At 41.0% G+C, this 24,168-nt stretch overlaps 1 protein-coding gene and 1 long non-coding RNA gene across 4 annotated transcripts in view; both read right to left on the bottom strand.

Moving 5' to 3' along the window:
• Positions 1-19,407, bottom strand: part of KCNQ5 (potassium voltage-gated channel subfamily Q member 5) — a 532,298-nt gene extending 512,891 nt beyond the window's left edge. For 2 of the 3 annotated variants that reach the window (XM_082729774.1, XM_082729775.1), the window contains exon 1: positions 17,168-19,407. In XM_082729774.1, the coding sequence (XP_082585900.1) occupies positions 17,168-17,574 (407 nt within the window). In that variant the 5' untranslated portion in view covers positions 17,575-19,407. The remainder of the gene's footprint in view (positions 1-17,167) is intronic. The other variant, XM_082729777.1, reaches the window with a different exon arrangement.
• LOC309864365 lies at positions 805-16,856 on the bottom strand. The gene is made up of 3 exons (XR_014311477.1): positions 16,712-16,856; positions 3,492-3,729; positions 805-1,369 (listed from the first exon to the last, which is right to left on the bottom strand). It is a non-coding gene; the product is annotated as an uncharacterized lncRNA (long non-coding RNA).
• Positions 19,408-24,168: the final 4,761 nt, after the last annotated feature.

Raw genomic sequence — 24,168 nt, 5'->3', positions numbered from 1 at the left:
AGGTAAGCTTCATTTGGATATGCTATGAACTGGATGTTAATGAACTGATTATATATTAAATAATGTATCTTAAAACAGAAACACGTAAAGAAAGGTTACTGGGGGCGCCTGGCTGACTCTGTGGGTTAAGGCCTCTGCCTTCGGCTCAGGTCATGATCTCAGGGTCCTGGGATCGAGCCCCACATCGGGCTCTCTGCTCAGCAGGGAGCCTGCTTCCCCCTCTCTCTGCCTGCCTCTCTGCCTACTTGTGATCTCTGTCTGTCAAATAAATAAATAAAATCTTTAAAAAAAAAAAAAAAGAAAGAAAGGTTACTGATCAGCTGATGAAAATGTGACCAAAGGCACTAAGGAACCTAACCCTCTATTTCTGCTAGGAGCAATGACTCAGTATTCAGTAACTCAGTATTTACAGAGACTTTATAAGTCTATAACTACCATGAATAATGAGAATCTTTTATATGGATGCATTTTTTTCTAATTTCCAAAAGTGAATACTTGTGTATAATATATGCACTTTTATACCCTGATTTTTTTCACTACTAATTCATTTTAGAAACCATGACATACCACGTCATGCATATTTACTTCCTTCTTTTCAAAGAATGCAATTTTCCCTTGGACAGTTTTGCCACTGTTGCTTTAACTAGTTGATAATGTCAGAATTCTATGTTGTTTCTGCATTTTTTTAATGATAAAACAATGCTTCAGGACACATTCCTATACTTACATGTTTGCAAACTACACAGATCTCTGAGTGAAAGAAAATTCTGGCTCCTGTAACAAATAATAACAGCTGCAACTGTCTTAGGAGCCATCAAACATTTTTAATAGATTGGTATTATCACATGGCATGTGGATTTGGCCTGTGAGTTTGATGTGTCTGGGCAGCGGCTACAACACTGAGGATGTTTAACAACTGTCACATAATCAGACCCTTTTCCATAGGTAAGGCAGGGTTTAAGAACTAGAGGATCCCTTTATTTGAGTGCCAGGGTAAGTTGCTCTGCATTTGTGTGCAAATCTGCTCCACCACCAAAGGGAGGCCTTTGTAAAGTGCTCTTTATCTTGTGGCACCAAACCAACCCTCTTCTCAAGGAAAAATGCAAGAGCCATGTGTCAAAGAATCAAGCCTCTCCTTCTTTATCTGCCCCCCACTCCCTCCCCGTGTTTGAGTAATGAATGAAGCTCTGAGTAGTGAACAAAATAGCTCCGAATCAGGACCACAGTGAGGGGATTATGATGACTGAGAAAAATACTGTAGGTATTCAAAACCTCAGGAATAACTCAGGACACAAAGAATGGTTGATAAAAATAAATGAGAGCTGTTCATTTTCTCCAAGTGACTTCTCTGCTTCAAAAATTTCCTGGCCTACAAAGAAGAGCACATACAGTACACATCAACCTCTCAATGTACATATACAAGATTCATGCAAAAAATGGCCACTTATAGGCCAACAACTTTAAACAACTGCCAAAACTCCTTTGTTCTCATAATTCATTAATGAAACCATTAATTTTCTAAGGATAATATTAACCACAAAAAGTGTATCAGATATAGACAAAGAAATACCAGGATGGTGGAAATTAATTTTAAGTGATTTTAAGCATTTACATAAAAAATATAATATAACATTAAAAAATATACTCTACTTGCAAAGCTGGAGAGGTAGGTACCTCATCTCTCTTGAAGTAGGGCAAGGGGTTTTCAGAAGTTAGGGTCATTTCATCCTGATACTCTTGCCTATGTCTGACTGTCTTGGCCCTGGCTTTCTTGGGCAAATAAGCAGAATACTAGGCCTGTTTAACATGGCAAATTTATATACAGGTGTTTGGGTTCATTTGAATTTATGGATGAGTATAATGGTTAGCACTCTGGACTCCGAATTTATGGATGAACACATTTGCTTTCCACCAATGAATTCATCTAGTGAGATTGCTTGTGATTGGGGGTTGGGGTAAGAGAAGGAGAGAAAGAAAAAGAGAGCAAGAGAGAGCGAGGGAGGCTTTTGGAATCCTCATATGATGTTTATATGTGCTCTCTCCCACTTCCACTTGCTCAAATTCTGGAGATACTTCTCCCCAAATTTTGATATTTGGAAGAAACCACAGGGCTGCAACTGAAAGTACTATGTATTATTTGGTTTCTGGTTTGAGCTATTCATTTATTGGAGCCTTTAAAGAACAAGCCTATATACATAATAATTTCACCTAAAATTTTGGCATCTATTTTCTTTAAAGGTTTTACTTATTTATTTATCAGAGAAAAAGAGAAAGAGAGAGAGAGAGAGAGAGAGAGAGCGCACAAGCAGGGGGAGTGGGAGAAGGAGAAGCAGGCTTCTGCTGAGCCCAGAGTCTGATACATGACTTGATCCCAGCACCCTGGGATCATGACCTGAGCCAAAGGCAGATGCTTAACCTACAGAGCCACCCAAGTGTCCCCCAAGCCAATATACATTTTAGCCCCCAAAGAGTCCCTTTTTTTAGAATTCATCTTCTTTAGAAGAAAGGTCATAAAAATTAATACCTTTCTCTGGCATTTAGAAATGTATAAAAGAGAAAATTTTTTTTGTTAATATACATAGTGAAAGGGTGAAAATGCTTTTTAAAGATTTTATTTTTTTTTATGTTATCTCTACCCCAATATGGGTCTTGAACTCACAATCCTGAGATTAAGCATGGCATGCTCCACCAACTAAGCCAGCCAGGTGTTGCTGAAAGTGCTTTTTTAAAAAGATTATTCTTCATATAATAGTTGGACGAACAATAGTATCTGTAATGAAAGTCTATTCAGTTCTTAAAAAGCCATAGAGAACCTTCACCAGAGCAAGGTTAGGGCAGATCACAAGACCTAAAATTAAAGTCATTTCTGTAAGGGCAACAGGAAGGCTTGGCCCCCAGTCCTGCCTCTAACAGTAAGTGTTTGATCTTGTGCAAGCTACTTAACATTTTTGCAGGCTCAGTTTTCCCATCTAAAAAAAGGACAGTGAGTAGTCACCCCAAGGTCCTTCCAGCTCCAGAATCTTAGATTACTTAAGTATGTCAAATCAGTAGTCCCTGACAGTGTTTTCAAGTTTATGCTTCAAGAACATGCTTTTTACCCACGTATTCAAAAATAAAGAGGTCATAACATGTTTCTTGGTCTCTGAGAAAAATCCTTTTGTTCAAGCTTAGAGAGCTTGTACAGACAATGGGAAATTTCTGGTTGCCTAATCTTGGCACTAAATACAATGCTGTTGTAAAATAAGGAATATATTATGGTAATTCATTTATTCACTCATTTATTCATTAAACACATGTCTCACATGTACTTATTATTGCAGTAGCTCTTCCTCTGAAGAGGCTAAAAGACTATCTTTGGTTAGAAGTATAAAAACGGTCATTATATGTGTGTGTTTGTGTGTGCGCGTGCCTGCATGAGCCCATGCCAGCAATTATATAAGGAACTTTCTTATATAAGGAACTTTCTATAACTTGCACATCTCCTAACTTACCATTTCCACATTTTTCAGATGGCTGATGCTTAGAGAGGTCAGTGGTTTGCCCAAGGTCACATACGTGCTGTGTGTACGACTCTGAGAGCATTTCTCATTCCCTGGACACAGTTGCCAGCTCTGGGTTGTGTCTCCATCTGTTTTATAAACTTCCTCTGCACGCCGCGGTTAGAGAGACTCTCAGAATCACACACACTGAGTCTTCCACCTGGTCATGCCAGACTCCATCAGAACCTCCCTGTTGTCAAGAAATCACCTTATTCACCTCTGATTGCTGCCTTGTCACAACCTAAACCTGCCATCCCAAACTTTTATTTACCATAAACCCCTATCTCTCTTCTTCCAGAATCTGTTCCTTTCAATTATGCTAATCTTTCCTCTTGGGTGGGTGGGTGGGGCTTTTGCTAGGTTTTTAACTTTTGTGTAGACAGACCTGCAGCAGCTTGGGGAAATAAAGAAAGGTTTAGTTTTACTAGCTTGTTCCCTAATCTACTATTCTCCTTCTCTCTTTATCCATTTAATTGTCAATTATGCAGCCTAATCTGTCTCCTCCTTTTCCCCTCCAAGCACTGTTTGGTGCCTTATCTCAAACTCTTTACAACTGCTTTGCACTTATCAGTATCTCTCTCAGGGACTGCAGACTGCTTTCAAACCAGATTTCCCTGCTTCATGGGAAGCTCTCTGAATACCACCCTTTCTCCTGAAGTCCCCATTTCATACCTTCAGGGACCCCCCTACCCTGTAAATGCCTTTTGAGACAGTGATTGCTGTGCCTGCACCATAACTGGTTGTTGAGCTATTCTAGCCCTTTTTCCAGGATACGATTGCTTTCCCCCTATGATACTGGATGTCCTCTTAGCACATAGTGCTGCAAATGCTGTTCATACCTACGTAGATCACGGACTTTTCTTCTAGGTTCTGAGCCCTCCCCCTTTATCCTGGTTTTCTGCATTACCTCTCTTTTTACATGGACATTTTCATTTCTCTTCTTCTTCTTCTTTTTTTTTTTTTTTTAAGATTTTATTTATCTATTTGACAGAGAGAAACCACAAGTAGACAGAGAGGCAGGCAGAGAGAGAGAGGGAAGCAGGCTCTCCGCTGAGCAGAGAGCCCGATGCAGGACTCGATCCCAGGACTCTGATCATGACCTGAGCCGAAGGCAGCGGCTTAACCCACTGAGCCACCCAGGCGCCCCTCATTTCTCTTCTTTATAAGCCACTCACTCCACTGCAATCCTTCTTTGAGCCTTGGTTCCCCTATGGATGCTATATTGCACTAGTCTTCCTCTTCTCTGTCCCTTTCACAAACCCCTCTTGCTCCACTTTTCTCCCCACACCCACATGCCAGTATTCCCTAAACCTCTCCTGCCACATTCTTCTTCCAACACCTTTAGTATTTCTTCATCCATCACCTCCACATTGGTTGCTAATGACCCTCAGTCTTTCCAAAAGCCCAAACAAGTAACGTGACCACTCATGCATCCTGTCTCTCCCTAAAACAGAATTAAGCAACTTCTGCTTAATCATAGTCACATTTGCTTGAAACCCTGAAACCTGCAATTATTTCAATTCTTTTGCCTACCAAAAGCTAATAAAGGACTAAGAACTCCAGTTCTCCTCTTAAATTCTACTCTCCCCTCCTTCACACTCTCAAAGTGAACACTCTGGGCCAGGCCCTGTCCTGCTACATATGTTGTCATACCACTCTTAGACACTAATTCTGAAGTAACCACTAGCTTTATGAGCGGCTCTTGAGGCAAAACAAAACACATAACAGATTTACTATGAATAGGTCTTTTAAACTACTATCATGTGCTTTGCAAATCTATATTAAGACCTCAATGTGAAAAGGGACTTTGGACCAACAACTAACCAAAATAAATAAATAAATACACACACACACACACACACACACACACACACACACACATCTCAGGTAATTGCCTTTAACCTTTTTTGGAGGAAAAACATATGATCTCTCACCAATAACACTTGTGAATTATGATGTCTACCTCTGAATAAGAGGAATATTATGTTTTCTCCAGCACAGTGTGATAGTTTCTTGACTATTCTTGTTGAAGGTTGTCTAGGTTACCTCACTTAGAGCCATCTATAAACTAATTTTATTATCTACTTTTTGCCCCAAAGCCGGGAATAAAACTTCATATCCACAAGCTCTGGAAAATAGCTCTCGGCGGCATGACCCAACTAGTTCAGGAAGAGCAATTTGTGAAGTAACTCTCCTCAAGCCCAGTACTGGAACCAAAAGCTCTGGAGCCATGTAAGGGAATCTTTTCCACTTTCTGTGATGACTACTATTCCCTTCTTCTAAGAGAAGAGAATCATGGGCCACTGAAGCATGACCGTCAAATCAAACCAGTAGCCTGAATGACTGTCTAGAAGGCAACAAGACTGGCACAAACATGATGAATGGATATTCGCTTCTTTCCGTTTGTGTCTCCTGTCCTACCTTTGGAAGGTCTGCAGGACCATGTCAGTTTAAGATTACAATAAGACAGCATAATTAGGGTAGCTCATTTCTTAGGGCTGATTCTAAAATATCACATTGTATTTATCCCTTGGTGGATCTGAACCTAAAGGAATTTATCTGGCTTTCTTCTAAAGGAATAAACAAAAACATGATGCTAATTTGACTGTGCGAACTTGGTAAAATGTTGCCCCTAAACAAAGTGACTGTCATTTCTTCTAGTTGTCAAGGACCATAAAAGTAAGAGTAGATGCTCCTGGGGCTCAAGATCCTATCTTAAAGGTTATAAATGGGTTCCCTCAAAGTCTTATGTATTGCCACTCAGTTTCTCTACCTTTACCATTTGATGAAGCAAAACAGAACTAGAGGATTTCGTCATATGGCATGGCAAATTCAAAACTAATTTAGCCTTGCCTTGTAATTTCTTAACCTGACTGCTTATCTAGTTCAGAAATAAATTTGAAGGTTCAGTTGTAGTCTGAAGGAGATGAATGATGAATGGATATTCGCTTCTGAAGAGACCTTAGAGATCACAATGAACACACATTCTTCCACTTACTGATCTTACCTTCATTGTGAAGTGCTATTTCACTAAAAAAGAGCCATTTCGCCCAGAGAAAGTTGATAAAATGGGAAGCAGTATTTCCAAAGTGCTCCAAGGACATGATATGCCATGGGCACTCAAAGACTGAATGAGTGAATGCAAGAATGAATGAATGAATGAATTCCAGACTCCATGGAAAACTGGGTATAATATTTTCCTTCCATGCACCAGAATAAATAAATTAACAATATTAGAAACTTCTAATATACTGAAGTATATATACTATATACTGAAGATAGGCATTTCATTTGATTTAAAAAAAAATTTTTTTAAACAAGCTTTTGATTTACATTATTGTTCTTCAGCCATTTTGGAGAGAAAAAAAAAATAACATTCCTAAACAAAGTGTTATGAAGCAGCATTGATTTCTTTTCTATTTTTAAAAATAATCTGGCGCAAATTAAACATACTCAGAATGTTTTATTAACTAGAACATTTAGTTTAACTAGTTTAATTACTACTCTTTGAAAATTACTATGATCAGTGGGAACTCCTATGTTTGGTCTTTGTGTGGGAATGCCCTGAGCAGAACACCCACCTGCACAGGCGATTGAACACCCAACTCCAAAATTTCCCAAGAGGTCAAGAGAACTGGCAATCAGCAGTTCTTTATTTGGTGATCCTGGCGTTTACCTTGTAAATTGCTTCAATAGCAGCAATAGCTAAAAGCCTCTGGAAAAGGGCCAACCTTTGCTTTTATCCCAAGTCAATTCAGAGAAACGGTTTTTGTAGCTCAGTAAATAGTAAGCTAATATCCTTCTGGAGCAAAAATTCCTTGAGAGAACAGGTTGTGTTTTATTTCCGTTTAGGCCTTGTAGTTCCTACTCAGGCCCATACACATAGCATGAGGTCAGGTTATTGAACAAACACTGAAGAATTATGTCCTAACTTTACAAATCAGAAAGCTGAGAAATGTATCCAGCAACTTAAAACACAAGGAAAAAAGTCCGAATTCTCAATTCCATCCAGTCCTAGATTCACTCAGGTGTGAGAGAAAACGGGACCCCTAAAATGTTCCCATTCTATGAAAGGCTGTGGAAATAGCATTCACATGGTCTATGCTTCGGAAAAATTTCCAAGTAAGAAAAAATACAGGTGGTCTTCTATCTCATATATATACTCCTAGGACACTTGGATTTTGAGTCTATGCTTTAATCTCCCAATATAAGAAAAAAACTACTGCTCTCTTTTGCCAAATTATAGATCTATTTCTTGGCTCAATGAGTAAGGAAACCCCTAAATGACTGTAGCAGTCTATGTGTTAAATGATTTTAAGTTAACTATTATTCAACTATATGTTACAAACAGATTTAGACTTCTTTAACATAACTTTTTCTGTAATAATTCCATCTGGAATAAAACTAATTTTCAATTTATTTCTCAACTGTATTTAGTGGTCAGTTTCCAAAATGGAAAATAAGATTTAAAAAAAAAAACTATTTATTATATATCTATCTGAATATATCCAGATTCCAGAAATAATAAGTAGATATTAGAAAACCTCAGGGCAATTTTAAGACCTCACTCTCTTATTTGCTAAGAAATCTAAGCTTAACTAAAGCTCCAAGAAAAGCGAAATTCTCTAACCCTCAACATCTTTCTGGAGGCCTCTGTTAATTACTGCAGTACGATGTGTAAATTAGGTAGCCCAGTCTACTTATGCAGTGCATTCTTGGAGCTTGTAAGCAATTACAGGGTCAATGCAGCTCCTGATTAAGAGCAGATATAAAAGGAAGAGAATTAAATTATACAACATGGCATAAAGACATGTGCAAAAATACCATTCCAGAAAGATAGATGCATAGAGAGGAAGGAAAAAGCAAAAAACAAAAAAACTAGGAGTAGTTTAATTGGGGGGAGAAGGAGAAAAATGGGACAAATGGGAGAGAGAAAAGAAGAAATGTCCAGGGGGAAAAAAGTATATATAAGAGGAAAGGCAGAGGGAAGCATGGAGGAGAAATAAAATCTATTTATATCAGCGTGAAGAAAACAAACGTATTGTATTTATTAAAGAAAGAAAATCCTATAAGATAGGTTTGGAGAAAATGGTTCTATGTTCAGCTATTATGAAACTTAAAAGAAGCAAGTTCTGTTATTTCAAAATGAATCTTAGGTATTCTGCGGTGAAGGTATAAATTAGAAATTTAATATTCATAGGAAATGGTGCTAAGAAGTTATAACAGCAATTTGGGTCTTCAATACAAGTTGCTGTACAATTTAAACTAGAAGAAGTTAAAATTCATGTTTGGAAAAAACAGATTATAAGATTCAAATATTCCTATTGATAGCAACAGGCAGGGTGAATTTCAATTAAAAATAAGTAATGAAAATCTGGGAAATACAAAAGAAGATACTTTGGTTTCTTTAGACAGAAGTTATTTGTGAAGAATTTGATAAATGACCTAATTTGAAGACAGTGCAAAAATGTAATTAAGGGCTAAAGTAAATGGTCCAAATAATAAAAGCTATGGGAGCTTAATAAAAGTAAGGAAATAAGTCAGAACTATCAAGAAAAACTTTATGGAAAAATTACAACTTGAGCTGGTTAGAACTTGAAGACACAGAAACAAACGTTCTGAGTATTACTAAATTATATGTAATTCTCTGATAGTAGGCCATAAGGGATTTTAACTACTGTTCATTTTCTTCAACACATATTTGTTGATATGTTGTGCATATACAATATCTTTTTTTTTTTTAAAGATTATTTATTTATTTATTTGACAGAGAGAGATGACAAGCAGGCAGAGAGGCAGGCAGAGAGAGAGGAGGAAGCAGGCTCCCTGCTGAGCAGAGAGCCCGATGCGGGGCTCGATCCCAGGACCCTGGGATCATGACCTGAGCCGAAGGCAGCGGCTTAACCCACTGAGCCACCCAGGTGCCCCCATATACTATATCTTGAAGAGCGATCTATATGAGACCCAAAAGCAGTTTTTACAATTACGCTATCTGACACGAGGAGCCCTGGGTCCACAGTATCATCCCAATCAAGATATAGTGGCTAAGAACATGAGCTTTCATGGTACAAAGCCCTATTCTGTCATTAGTTCGGTGGCTGACCTCAGACAGATTACTGAGCTTCTCCCCACCTCAGTATTCTGATCTGTTGAAGGGAGACGATTAATACTAATAGTTTTTAGGGCTATTCTGAGGGTTAAAAGAGAAGGTGTGCATAAAGCATATAGACAGCATCCAGCACATAATCAATAATTAAAATGACTATTGGGGATGGTAAACAATCTTCTTTCCTATAACTTTTCCTCTCTTGCTTTCCCCCATAGCCTTGTATTTCCTTCCAGCTAGTGTTCCCATCTCTCTTCTTATATTCTTGCTAAACTAACTGAATGCATGGCTTACATTTGCTGTTTCCTCTCTTCAGTTCTGACTCATTTCTCAATTAAGAGCATTCTGACTTCTGTCCTAACCACTTCACTGCAAGTGAACAATTGGTAAGTTTACAAAATCACGGAGGACTTCTACATTGCCAGACCTAAAGGCAACTCCATGGTCCTTATCTTACTAAATCACTGTCTAATTTCATAGTTGACTGTTTTTTGGAATATATCCTTGGTTTCCATGACCACCTGACCATCTTTTTGTCTAGTGTTGCCTTACACCTTGCTGTCTATCCCATTTAATGCCCCTTATTTCCTCTGCTTACCCTTTACATGTTGGTATTCCTCAGGTTTCCATCCTTCAGCTACTGCCCTGTCTCTTTACATGCAGTCCTTATATTTTTAACTTTTATCTACACTTTAACATCTTTTAAATCTTTATTCACAGCTGCTGGAAATACATAGCTGGAAGTTCCATTCTCAAAAGGCTCAACATCGTCAAAGCTAAATTCATTTTATCACCCCCTAACATTCCACTCACCCTGTTGTTCCATCTGTTTTTGTGATCTCATTTAATGGCCCCCACTATCTAGCCAACCACCCAAACAAGGAATTCAGAAATAATAAATCTGTCTATTTTCTTTGTTTTCCACAATTTACTACATCATTAATATATTTCAACTCCATCATCATGTTTTTTTCTCCATCTTTACCACCATTACCCCAATTCGAGTCCAAATTATCTCTTGCCTAAGTTGAAACAACAGTTTCAAAAGATCTCCTACCTCCAGGTTTGTTCCTTTCAAACCAGCATTAATAGAGCTGACAGAGTTATCAGTCTAAAATGGAAATCCAGTATCATTATTACCTGCCCAAACCCCACCTACCTCAAAGACTGCCTATTACCTACAGAATAAAATCCTCGGCCTCTAACATGGCAATATAGCTCCCCCACTACGTTATTTCTATTTTTCTCTCTAGTTTCAATGCCACCATGCCAAGTGTGATTATACACATATATAATATATATGATGCTGTAATACTTTGATGGAATATTATTATGTCCATTTCACAGATTTAGCAGAGAATATTGGCAGTAACTTATTCATAGTCATCAAATCTGTAATACTGATAACTGAACCCAAATGTAATATTCCCTAATGGAATTTCCTTAAGGTCAATGGCCAGCCACATCATTCCCTTTTTTGAAACCATCAGCATACAGCACATTAACTGATTCCCATAAGGACTATTAATTAAACATCATACTGAATTGACTATTAAAAAAAAGAAAAGAGAAATAATAACAGGACTGTAAAAGATCATCCTGCCACTGACTGAAGGAGTAGAGATTCTAGAATTACCTCACTGGCAAATGGAAGCAATGAACACTATCACTGAGTTTGTAAGTGTTCATACTCACTGAAATAGCTTTCAAATTACAATATAATCTCCATATTGCCAAGAGTAACTAAGATTCTTTTTATTTTTAAATTGCATTTTATTCAAATGTCTTATTTACTTTTAGAGGAGCAAAAATAAATGTAAATATTTGCATTAGCAAGTTCTCTGTTAAATGATACTGTGTGTATATACATATTGTGTGCAGTTGTACATGTGGAATATGTGTGTGCATATATATACATATATCAAAGTTCAAACTATTTTTAAGTTTAGAGTTAGATGACTTCAGGAACATCTAGGAAACTCATTCTTTGGACAAACTGATAACAAAGGATCGAAAGAATAAGCCAAAACTTTGAGACCCATCAAAGAATTTCAGTACTTATGAAAAGACGCAGTTGTATGGCCAATCTGTCTCCCAGGTTGCAACAAAATAAAACTTCAAATGGCATACTTGTAAATAGTTGAAGAAAAGGAAATTAAAATGGAAACATCTACAAGTCATTAAACATAACTCTGAACTGCGGCTATTCAACAATTGGACTTTAAGTAGTTTCACACCACTGGGCTAGGATAAAACATGCTCTGCCAGCATTTTCATCTGCCAAAATAGCCATTTGCAATTAAAAATTAAAACTGGCACCATTTCTTCACAAGCAATTATCAAAAGGCTGCTGGCAATCTTCCTTGTTTATAGTGTTTCCTATATCAAGACTTCATTCCATTTTGAAACGTTCTTTTCTTAGATTTTATTTCTTTTAGGCCATAATATTCCCAATACTCAATTTTTTAACACTTTCAACACTTCTAATTTTAATATGATCCTCAAATGTTGCAGTATTGTTTAAATTTCAGAAAATAAACTGATTTGAAGAATATATGTAGCACTCTATTTTACCATATTAGCAAGGTATAAAGCAGTAAAACTTGCATAAGCCCTCTCTCTATATATAAGGGAAGTAAGTGATTTTTTAAAATTCTGAATAGTATATATATATAAATAATAAGGTCATTTATAGGGTCTATTGAGTCCTGACACAGGGAGTTACCTATACTGTAAAATCTCATTTTCCACCAGGAAACTAGTGGTATATTTTGGAGACTGGGGGTAACAGTAAGTGAATCAATCTGTATGTATGAGCATCTTCTATGTAACACAACTGTTCTAGGCACTGGTGATATGGCAGAGGACAAGATGGAAAGAGTCCCTGCCTCAAAGGAATTGGGTAGAGACAGGCAACAAACTATTCCTCCTCCAAGTCGAGGAGGGATGTCTTCTGTTAACTCTTTAGAAAGATCAATTTGGTTACATGTGGCACACAGGCCTTGCCAGGAGTTGGGAATAAAGTTAAAGTGACCATTTAGGAGGTAGTCCTGCAGCTCAAAAATTAGGAAGGGAAATGATTTAAAAAAAAATCAGATACCTTCTCATTACAAATACATTCTCCCTTTATGATAGAATATCAGATAATCTGTAGTATCTTCCACCATCTTGGCTGGATCACAGACACTGGACATGGATGTGCCCATTTCACAGATAAATATTTGGAGACTCAAGAAGGTGAAATGGCTTATTCCAATTCACAAAGCTAATTAGTGGGAAAGTTGGAAGCAAAGTAATAGACTCCTACTTCTAGCCCCCATATCTTTCTCCTCAAAATGAATCATCAGTATCTTCTAAGAAAATCAAAAAGATTTAGTAGTTCCATTAGCTTTCGTTGACTCTGAAATGCCTCTGTTAAAGGCTTCTAAGAAAATTTATTTAACCAAGCATTTACTGAGGGTGTACTAAGTACAGTGCATCATGCTAGGTGCTTGGGATTCAGAGATAAGTAAAAGATTTTCTGTGTGGGAAGTTTGCCCTCCTGTGGGAGAGCCAGACCAAGTAGCTCACAGTGAAAACATTGGGGCAAGCACCATCACAATGACATCCTGAGGTGCCATGGAACTTTAAGACAGAGGGCACCTCATTTATTCTGGCGGTGGGGAGATGTGCCTAAGAAGAAGCAATCCTTAACCTGTGTTTTGAAGAAACAGTGGGAGTTAGGCAGAGTGCACAGAATGGCAAGAATTAAAGGAAACAGCACGAGCAAAGGCACAGCAGTGAGACCGGGATGGAGTAACTGAGTAAGGTTGGAACCCAGAAAGTACATTAGAGGTGAAGAAAGAAAGATGGACAGAGGCCATGTCATAAAGTATCTTGTGTACTGTCCAAGGAATTTGGTTAACTTACACTATTGTCTCCACTTTCCCAACTATTAACCTTCCCCAATTCACTTAATTCACATTTATGACCCTCACCACAAAGATTATAGGCAAGGGGATGATATAATAAGATTTACATTTTAGAGAAAACACTACGGTGCCAGGGTGGAAAGCTGGAAGGCTGAGAACAGAAGCTGGATAATTAAGCAGGGGGAATATTACAAACAATCCAATGGAGGAATACTGAGAACCAGAGGGGGATAGTAGCAGCAGCAAAGGAGAGAAGACAATAGATATGAAAAATATGTATAAAGTGAATACACAGAATTTAATGATCATCTGGATGGCCAGCAGGAGCAAGTATGACAAAAATAAAGGCGTCAAGGATGACTTGCAAGTTCTTACCTTGGGTGACTGGACTATTTCTTCTAGTTTAAAACATCTATAACTTCTGATCCACAGCATTATACTAGGCAAAGATATAGTGGACAAAATGAGAAGCTATGTATATCTGCTGCCCTGTTTCCTATGCCAGAGCCACATTTGTTGCATCAGTGCAAATTTATATACGAAGCCCATCAGGTATTCTACTATCACCATTATTCTTCTAAACTTTTCCCAAAAAGAAGATGAATTTTAGATGGACAAACACCCTTCAAAGAAATACATCACCTCATATTTGAATAGCTCATCTATTAAACTGAAGAACAGCTGAAGACAGGAAATGAGGAATCACAGCTGTCTGGTAAATCCTAAAGAACAGTAAGGGAACAGACTCTTCTAATCCCCTCTAATTTACAAAGACTGGAAGAAAGTATTTTAAGTAGGTCATCTCTTGCTCTTGCCAGACATCTCATCAGTAGATTAGGATATTTACACTTGAAAATACGTTTTATACCATTAAAATACCATTATAATAATGATTTTTCCGTATTTAACAGAAACTTTTCTTTACCTGAAACATAACTTTAAACATATTTTCTTGCTTGTTGGCAGTGAAAACACTGATCGACCATGTAAATCCATCCCTAAAGTACCTCATTAATCACTTGTGCACTTGCTCTTGGCAAGAACCTTAATGTGCTACAAAAACTGCTATTAAAGTAAGATTTGGGGATTCCCATGCTGGCAGGGAATTAGTTAGTTACACTGCTTTAGAAATTGTTTCATATAATTTTATTATTAATGGTCTTGTTAGACTTACAGCTCAGAGTAACTATCCTTTATTTATGTAATGTGTAAAGTCCAGTTCTAAATAAACTAAAAGTAGCAATTGCAAAGATGGCTCGTCCCTCAGAGTGGGCTACAGATGTGTAGAATCCTCCCAGAAGACGAGGAAGACACTCCCTCTTCCTCCTGATGTGAATCTAGCACCCCTATCTAATTAATCAAGCATTACAGTTTCAGACTCTAGAAATGTATAAAGCAAAACTTTCTACCAGCACATGATATTGACAAGCTAATTTATTTCATATCTACCACTAAACCTATTGATGGGCTGATAAAGGCTGGTGAGCAGAGAATTATCTAAACTTGAGTCTTCTGAAAAATCACTTGTTAAAAATTTTAAATTCTGTAAGGGCATAAAAACCATCCTCATATTGAAAAGAAAATGTTATATTACAATAAATCCTCGTTCATGTTCAAGGGCAAAACTTAGGAGATGCAAAGCATGAGCATCAGCTAAAAAGCTCCCTCTATCTCCAAATATACAGTGCCTAATATACCAAAAATTAAAACTCACAAATGGCATCATATTATAAACTCAAACCTACAAATATTCTGAGCATACTCTTGTAAAAAAAAAAAAGTCATTCTCTGTACAGTATATATTTTGCTGCCAAACTGAGCATAGATTATTGCTAAATGCTTTAGTAGATCTTGAGACATTAAAATAATTTATCAGGCTCAATAGGGAACAGGATTAATTACTTGTATCAACTCTATATGTATCAAATCAGGACAAACATGAAAAGAATCTGTAGTGTTTCTCTATGCCTATCATTTATTACAGTAATAACATCTAAATCAACGTCAATCTTACATTATGTGAATAGTAAAAGATATGCCCCTTGATGTAATAATGATGCTACACAACGTTCTCCTTGTGTACACTGTAAGATGGAAAGTTGGCTGGAATATTCTACCTAATGCTACATATTCACATCAATCTAAGACTGTAAAATTTTCCAGACACCAGAGCCCCACGGATTGTAGACTCCACCAATTTCCTGACTCCTACATGGTCAAATTCCAGGTTCACCTATTTACAAAACCAGCCCCTTCTTCCATGTTATTTCAAAAGAGCTTCTGGTGTTGAGGCCAATCCTCCATTCCAGGTGAGAGCTATGTTTGGATGACATGCCTCATTTCTAAAAGAAACGTAGTTCATGTGTTCAAAACCTATTTTACTAGGAAACGAGGAACGGAATAGTGAATGCTTACAACTTTTCTCTACAGATGTCCTAAGACTGGTGTCTTTATATTTCATTTTAACATAAAGTGCGGGGGGGGGACCTAAAAAAAGATGAAAATTTTTGAAAAAAAAAAAAGAAATAATTAGACAGGATATAACGGAATCAAAAACTACCTTAAAACATCCAGATAAACCTAACTCTAACAGGAGACTGAATGAATGGACTTTGTGGGAAAAACAGTAGTAAACTTTTAAAGCCACTGAAAGGTTTTAAATGCCTAAGGGAAAAATAAACATTTGCTTCCAATCATTTTCTCATTAAGCATTCTCTGCTAGATGAAGAAGCGAAGGCTTACTTACACTACTTACACACACACACTTTGACTCAGAGGCACAAATGCCTACCTACTTAACCCACTGGCTGATCCCTGTCCCAGGTGGCCCGTTTGCGCGTTTGCTATTGCACTTTGCCCGGGGTTCCTGAGCCCCAGGCTCACCATTGGCCTCTGCCACCGCGCGGGAGCATCACCTCGCCCCGCCCAGCTCGCCTTTTCTAGACTTTGGCCACCTCTGTGGCAGGAAGGGCTACACGCACTGACAGATTTTCCGTTAGCGGTGGAGGTGGTGGCGAGGCGTGTTTCCGGGCGCATTTAAAACCTAGCTGCTCTCGCCACCAAGTAGCAGCTTCCCCAGCTCCGCCCCCGGCTGAGGACCCAGCCCTCCGTTTCTCCTCTCACCACCCCGTCGAACCCTGCCATCACCTCCTAACCTCTCCAATACACTCTCACAAGCCTCACACCGGCGCACGTCCTCCCTTTGCCTTTCCCAGCTCCCGGGCGCCCCTCGCGGTTGAAATTTACGTATCTCGGGACCTAATCGCTCCCAATTATCCGCGCAGCCCGAGTCCCAGGTCTGCCTGGCTCTCGCCTTCCGTGCCTAAAACTGCGGGGCAGCTGATTGGGTGTGTTCGGGGAAACGGCTAAATCTGTAGAGGTGGAGGAGGTGGGGCTGAGGGAGGTGGAAGGCTCTAGGAGGAAGACCATAAACACGTGCAAAGAAATAAAAGCCACCACGTGTGCGCGCGCGAGTGTGTGAGAGAGAGAGAGTGTGGGCACGCGCGCGCGCCGGGCCAGGGCGTGGGCGCGGAGCGCGTCCCAGGGGGCCAGGCATACAGACCCCCTGTAGCGGGCGCGGCGGGGGGCGCGCGGGGGCCGCGGGTACTCACACGAACGCGTGGTAGATGAACGCCCAGCCGCGGGGTCTCTCCAGCACGTTGTAGAGATAGTTCTGCACCCGCCGGTACTTGACGTTGCGCCGGCAGCTCTGGCTACTGGTGTAGGAGAGCGGCTTCCCCAGTAGGCTCATCCGGGCCCCCTGCTTGCCCCGGCGGCTCTCCTTCAGGCCGCCGCCGCTGCCGCCGCCGCCGCCAAGCGCGGCCGCGCGGGTGCCCAGCAGCAGCAGGCCGTCGCCCCTGGCGGCGGCTGAGTTCAGCAGCACCCTGCCCCGGCCCGACTCCACATCCTTCATGCCGCTGCCCAGGCGCCCCCCGCCCGCCGCCGCCGCCGCCGCGCCGCTCTTCACCCAGAGCCCGGCGGCGCCGCCCTCCTCTCCTCCCGCGTGGTGGCGGGGCATGGCATCACCACGGGCACCGCGAGGGGGGCGCCAGTGCCTGTGGCGGGGGCAGCGGCCTCATGCGCGCGGGCGGGTTTCGAGGAGGAAGCCGCGGCCGACGGAGAGCCCGCCGGCCCGCGACCTCCGAGATAGGGGCGGGGAAGCAAGCAGGCAGCACACTGCCGGGGCTTCGGGGTGGGGGCGGAGAGGGGTGTGCGAAGGAGGCCCAATTTCTAGCAGTCTTTAGCTCCAAATTCGAAATCAGAACCTGTTCGGGGCGTCACTTTGAGAGGGTTTCTCTCGTCCCCTCTTATTCCCGCAGCTATCACTCCCTCCTCCTCAAGTGCCCCCAGGGCTGGACCAGCGGAGTGCGGGGCGCTCCGAGGCGCGCTCCCACGCGCGCACACCCAGCTCCAGGCTCCCCCTTTCTTCTCTCACTAGATTCCCCACGCCCAGACTGCGTCCGCCCCCTCCCCCTGAGAGGCTCGGAAGCCCCTCTCCTAGGAGCGACTTTGGTTTCGTTCTCTCGGGGGCTTGGGAGCTGTCCGTAAGGTAAGTCGGCCTCGTGCCCTGAGGAGAAACTGGAGACGCAGTTCTCTGCTCACTCCGGCCGCTACGACGCCGCGCCAGGTCCTGCCATCCTTGCGCAAGGGGTGTGAGCGGGAACGGCCCTGCCCTGCCCGCCCTGCCCTGCAGGTACCAGCCGCTCCCCGGGCGCGTGGGGCGACGCTGCCGGCAGTGGCGCTCGGATCCCCGCACAGCTGGAGGGTCCCTGCCAGTTCAGTGTGCCGACCCGCAGGACACGACTCCCAAGCCGGAGAGGCGGGAAGCGGGCATCTCCGCGCGGCTCACGCCAGCTTTCGGGCTGTGACTTTCCATCCCAGCATCAGGTAGCCAGCCCTCGAGTAACTGGACATCCTTCTTCGCCCGGGGGATGGAGGGTGGAGAGAGCATAAAAACTAGAAAGTGGCTCCTCGGCGGGCGGTTAACGAGTCGCCCCGGGTCTCCGCCTGACAGCGGCGCGAAGCGTGGGAGAGCGGACTGGGTTCCCTTGGTCAAGAAATTTCCATTTAAGTCCGAAAAAGTCATAAAACTGTTAAGTCTCGGCGGTGGCAACGGCGGGCCCAGCGTCTGGGAGAAAAAATCCCGGGAGGGGGGGCGGGGCAGGGCGCCCAGGACACCAGCTTCTCGGGGTCCTCACGCCACCTCTGTAGGCTGTACCTTTACACCGTGAGAGACGTGTGGCGACTTAGGACTGGCTGAGTCTCCCACCGCCTCTGACACTCTGGCGCCCCAAAGCGTGCGCGCCCTTGGCGAGGAGGGAGGCCACGGTGCCACTGGCTTCGGCCTCTGGCCTTCAGCAGCGCTGCGTTATAAAGCACAAGCAGTTAAACCTCACAGCCAGTGAGGGGAAACTGAAAGGAAACCAGGCTTGGGAACTTCTTCCAGCAGCGTGGACCTCCCACCCCTCACCACCACCACCACACCTCACCAAAATACGAAAGAAAATAACCACCAAGTTAAACTGAAGGAAAAACTTAAGGTTCCACCACAAAGCCAGAGCAAGTAGTGATTTCCTTCTAGAAGCCTGAAACCGGGGCAATACTAAAGCAAAGTCTTATTTCAGCTGTCTCCGCCCCTCAGAGATACTCTCTCAATTCCCTCCAGCACACACACCCACGCCCGCGGCAGCTCCTTTCTGCCTGGGGCAGTAGCTCCATTAAAAGGCGTTACTTTTACTTTGTATCGTTATCGCTATTTGCGTGAAGCCCTCACGTCGGCTCCCGGTCACCCGCAGGACTCTGCTTCCCTCCCTCCTTCTCTCCCTGCCTCTCCGCGGCGGGCACTTGCTCTGAGTCGCTGGATGCAGCTGGCCGCGGTGCCACGTGACTGTGCGCCGAGCACCAATACCCAGAGTCACTCTCTTTTTTTCTCCTAATACACTTCACACCCACGCACTGTGGAGGTGCGAGAGATTGCTCCGTGCCCTGCTATTCGAGGCAGATGCAGAGAGCGCCTCGGAGCAAGCTCTCCAATCCTGAAACAGCACGAGACCCTAGCTGAGGGTGGGGGGAGTTTGCTGTTGCTATATTTAGACTCCCCGCGGAGTTTCTGTGCAGGGACTTTCAGGGTGAAAGATCTAGAGACTTAAAATGACGCGTGTGCACGCTTTAAACTTGAATTTCTTGGCTATTCTGCAGGCAAGAAAATGAAAGCCATTTCCTCTTAACCAAATGATTTTCCTTCTTGCAAACTTTGACCACCACCACTGGTTAGGTCAGGATCACTTCCACTTCAAATGGTGCAACTGGGCCCTGCGTCCAGGCAGGAAGTTTGGGGAAGGTGGAACATGGACACAGTTCTTCTAAAGTGAAACTGCTGCTTCATTTCCCAGTGATATTTTCCTGGTGATGCAGCAATAATATCAGTGAAAACGTGATGTTGATTAAGCAAATGACATGAAACTTAAAAAAAAAAAATCAGATCCAATGATACGTAGCTGTTTAGAGCTGGTTTCTTGGTGGTTTGCACCGTGGGATCTTCTAGGGTAACCTCCAGTTAGAGAGCTAGCCCAGGGAAGGAGACCTGCCCAAGTGTTCACAGCAGGTTAGTATGAGAGGATTGCTGGGAATTCAGAAATTTCACCTCCCAGTTCAGTATCCCATCAAGAAGGCAGTCTTTATCTCCAACTGAGTTATGTACATAAGAGTACATGGTTTTATTTCAATGTGTCTGTCAGCTACCATTCCGAAAAGAGGCATTTAGTTACAAGCCCTAACCTTCCTGCCCTTGCATATTCTGGAAGGAAAAGCCAAGTGAGGCTGCAAGGACTCTTCTACCAGATTTTCTGTGTGTACATTACTTCCTTTACTACCTATTAATTTCCCCCAAACACAGGAATTAACTGTGGGGAAAACAAAGTATTGTCATCAAGCTTTTTCTGTTTTTGTACCTTTGAATACAAATGTTGCTAGGAAACTGCTTTTTATTTTGCTGAAATATTAAAATCCAGATATCAGAAGAGAAGATGGCATATTGTGCAAAGTAGAACAATATAGGGAATATTCTGTGCATAACAATTACATTAGAGCATTATTAAGAGAGATAGAAGGCAAAAGACAATACTTTTTCCTAAGGTAAATGTTCATTCCTAGTGTAAAGTGTGAATTGATTAGCCTTCCCTAATCTTTGGAGGTGGGTTAGCTTTTAACCATTCAATCTCTATAAATTGTAAAATGCCTGCCTGAAATTTGTGACCTTAGAAACTTGGGTTCTCTGAAGTCTATATGGAGATGGTTTCGACTGAAAGTAGTTACCAGAAATATTTTATTTCAGTGTGTTTTCTAGCCCACTGTATTTTAATTCTGAAGGGTACTCTGAAATAACGCTATTGAAAATTCCATACAAGAGCTAGGAGATAAGGGCACCTGGGTGGCTCAGTGGGTTAAAGCCTCTGACTTCGGCTCAGGTCATGATCCCAGGGTCCTGGGATTGAGCCCCACGTTGGGTTTTCTGCTCAACGGAGAGCCTGCTTCCCTTCCTCTCTCTATGCCTGCCTCTCTGCCTCCTTGTGATCTCTCCCTGTCAAATAAATAAATAAAATCTTTAAAAAAAAAAAAAAAGAGCCTAGGAAAGACTTTTCAAACAGAACAACTAGATCTGAAATGGTCTCACAAAATGCCTGTGATCCCATTACTATCCTCTCTTTCCTTTTTCTTTATGAGTTTCCATTTTCTTTATGACTTTATGACTTTCCATTTGCCTCAGCCCAACCCCCTCAACATACTTTCCCATCAAGTCATGTTCATGGTTCATATCAGCTAGTGAATGATACAAATGCCACTTTTTAGTGATGTGGATACACTTTGATCCAGTGTGAGATTCCTGCGTCAACCATAGTAGTTAATAAGTAGAATCCTCAAACCTTAGAGCAAAAAGGAAATTTACTGAGGAAGAAATAGAAATCCATTTTTGCCTGCTATTCAGTGACTTGCTCAAGGCTTAGCTATTTGTCTTAGAAGCCTAGAGGTACAAGTGAAGTCCCCTAACTCTTGACTGGAATGCCCTTTCATCTATACCATCATTATCCTTAGCTTTTATTTCCTTCTTATCAGATCATAACCAAACCAATAAGCATAGCAAGTATAATTGCACTGTTAGGTATCTTATTATAACCATTGGTTACTTCCTCTTATTATTTTAAATGTATTAAATGTATTGTGTACCACAGCACCATTTCTAGTCAATCAAGTATTCTTACCTGTAATAGATTTGACATTAAGCTTCTCAAAATGTTTCTCCAACAATCAGAAATTAATCAGAGAACTCAAGGCAACATCAGAGATCATCTGGACCTAGCCAGAGTACATGAAGATTCTAACACAGTAGAGAACCCAACTCTGCCCTACACAATGGATCGGAGTATAGCCCTTTCAGAAAGCTTCTGCTGCAAGGATGAAGAAAGGCTATAGGCGGACTCTATGTGAGTATGAAGAGAGGCTGGTAGGAGAGCAGACAAAGAACAGGAGAAAGACTCAAAAAGGTGCAACTAATCAAAATTTGTTTTCCTAGGAATTATTAACATAATTTGCTAAAAACCACTGTCAAAGAAAAATAATATTTAGCAGATGTTACTATGCACTGTGATTCACAAGAATTGTTTTATTTGATTCTGACAATAGCCTCACAAGTAAGCACTGCACTCATATCCAATTTATAGGGAAAGAAACTGAGGTGTAGACAAGTTAATACTTTTTCAAAACTAACAGTAGTTGAGCCAGGACCCAAACTTATGGGTATTTAATAGAAAAACAAAAAGCTAGATTTTAAACTGCTAAACTATATCAACTTTTGAAATAAAAAGCTTAGGCTAATGTGTGTTAATAATTTTGACAGTTTCTCCTTCCAAAAAAAAGTACTGGCAAGTTTCTATTAGTTGTTTTAAAACAGGATTTGGGGTTTTATTCTAAATATGGAAATAGCCTCAATATTCCTCTTCACTATACCTTCAGTAAGAGGGGCTTCCTTTCATAGATACTTTTTTCTACTGAAAATTTTAAAACAGTCACTAATCTTGTAGTATCAATTTCTTGACATTGTATTTACATTGTGATCTTTTTCCTAATTCTACCTTCACTTTTATTCATAAAACTGTTGTGTTTGAGTGATAAAAGTGCCTGATTTCATTTTTTTCCGACGTATTAGTAATGGCAGCAATACTTTCAGCCAACTACTTAAGCTCTTCTTTCTGAAAGTAATTTGAATACAGCTATTTGATCTTTTAAAGATCCATATATTTAGAAACTGTTAAGAGATTGATACAAAAGGATAACATCTTTAGGCTAGTGTACTGGAAAATTCTGTTATAATTCTGTGCCCCCTAGTGGCACTTGCATTTTACCAAGACTTTTTAAAAGAGGAATAAAGAAGGCATCCTTTATGAAATCTCCCCAAACTTAACTTTTTTCAACAATCAATCATTGATTTCAGGTGCTATGCTAGCTGGAATTCGTACAGAGATGATAAACAGTCCCTAATCTTATGACGTTCATGGTCTAGTCAGGGAAACAGATAAACGGGCAAGTAACTCTAACATGGTGATGAGTTCACAGAGGTTTGCAAAGGATGTTATGGAAGCTACAGAAGGTTTCCTGAAGAATGCAATAGCTGAGCTAAGTCTTGAGGAGTACCTGCACTTCTGTGAAGACATGAAAGCATGTTATTCAAAGAGAAAATACTTGAGAAAATGTGAAGTCTAGAGAGCTGATTGTGCTTTGAGAATAACAAGCAGATGGATTCTACTGGAGCCGAAGGTGCTTTCAAAGGTGAGACTGGAAGGAGGAAGACAGAGAAGTAAGGCAGTGAGGACTATGTGTATGTATGTGTGTGTGCGTGTGTGTATATGTGTGTATATATATGTGTGTGTACACACACACACACACACACACACACACACACACATATATATATAAGTTATATGTTGGGATCAATTACCTTAGAAAACAGATTGGCTTAAAAAGGAAGAGGCCTGAGGACCCAATGCTGTGAGCATGATCATTTAGGGCCAGTCAGGGTATGGAAAAGCAAGAGAGAAGAAAATAGAAACAGAGAAAGCGAAGTGACTACAGATAATCAATGCCACCATAGCCAAAAAGGAAGCTTCAAGAGAGAAAAGTTGGAAAGAGATCAAATAAGACAAAGATTTTGGATTTGCCAACAAGAAAATCATTTGAAGAAGACTGCTTCTGCCTTTGTTTCCTTGTGGAACTTCAGAAATAGGAATTTTGTCAGAGTGGGCAGAGAAAGAATTCAGAGATAAGGGAGTGGAGATAATGAATAGCATAAGAAAGAGGCAGCAGCAAACAGGGGATTTGGGTTTGAGGATGGTTCTAAACAAAACACAATGTCAACTCATGTGAGACTTGAATGGCCATCACTCCCATAGGTCTTGTGGCTGATTCTGAACAGATATTTGGATAGGACAACTGAGCTGCCATTTTGACTGGCAATATTTTACTGACAATTTTGAGGTCTGAGGCAACTTGGACAATTGGACAATTTTTATTGATTCTACTTATTACTTTTATAACATTTTAAATAAAAACTATCATTTTT

This window comes from Mustela nivalis (genome assembly GCF_964662115.1).
Source record: "Mustela nivalis genome assembly, chromosome: 5".
NCBI lineage: Eukaryota > Metazoa > Chordata > Mammalia > Carnivora > Mustelidae > Mustela > Mustela nivalis.
The sequence above is the reverse complement of the archived record's forward strand: the minus strand, read 5'-3'. Positions and strand labels throughout refer to the sequence as shown.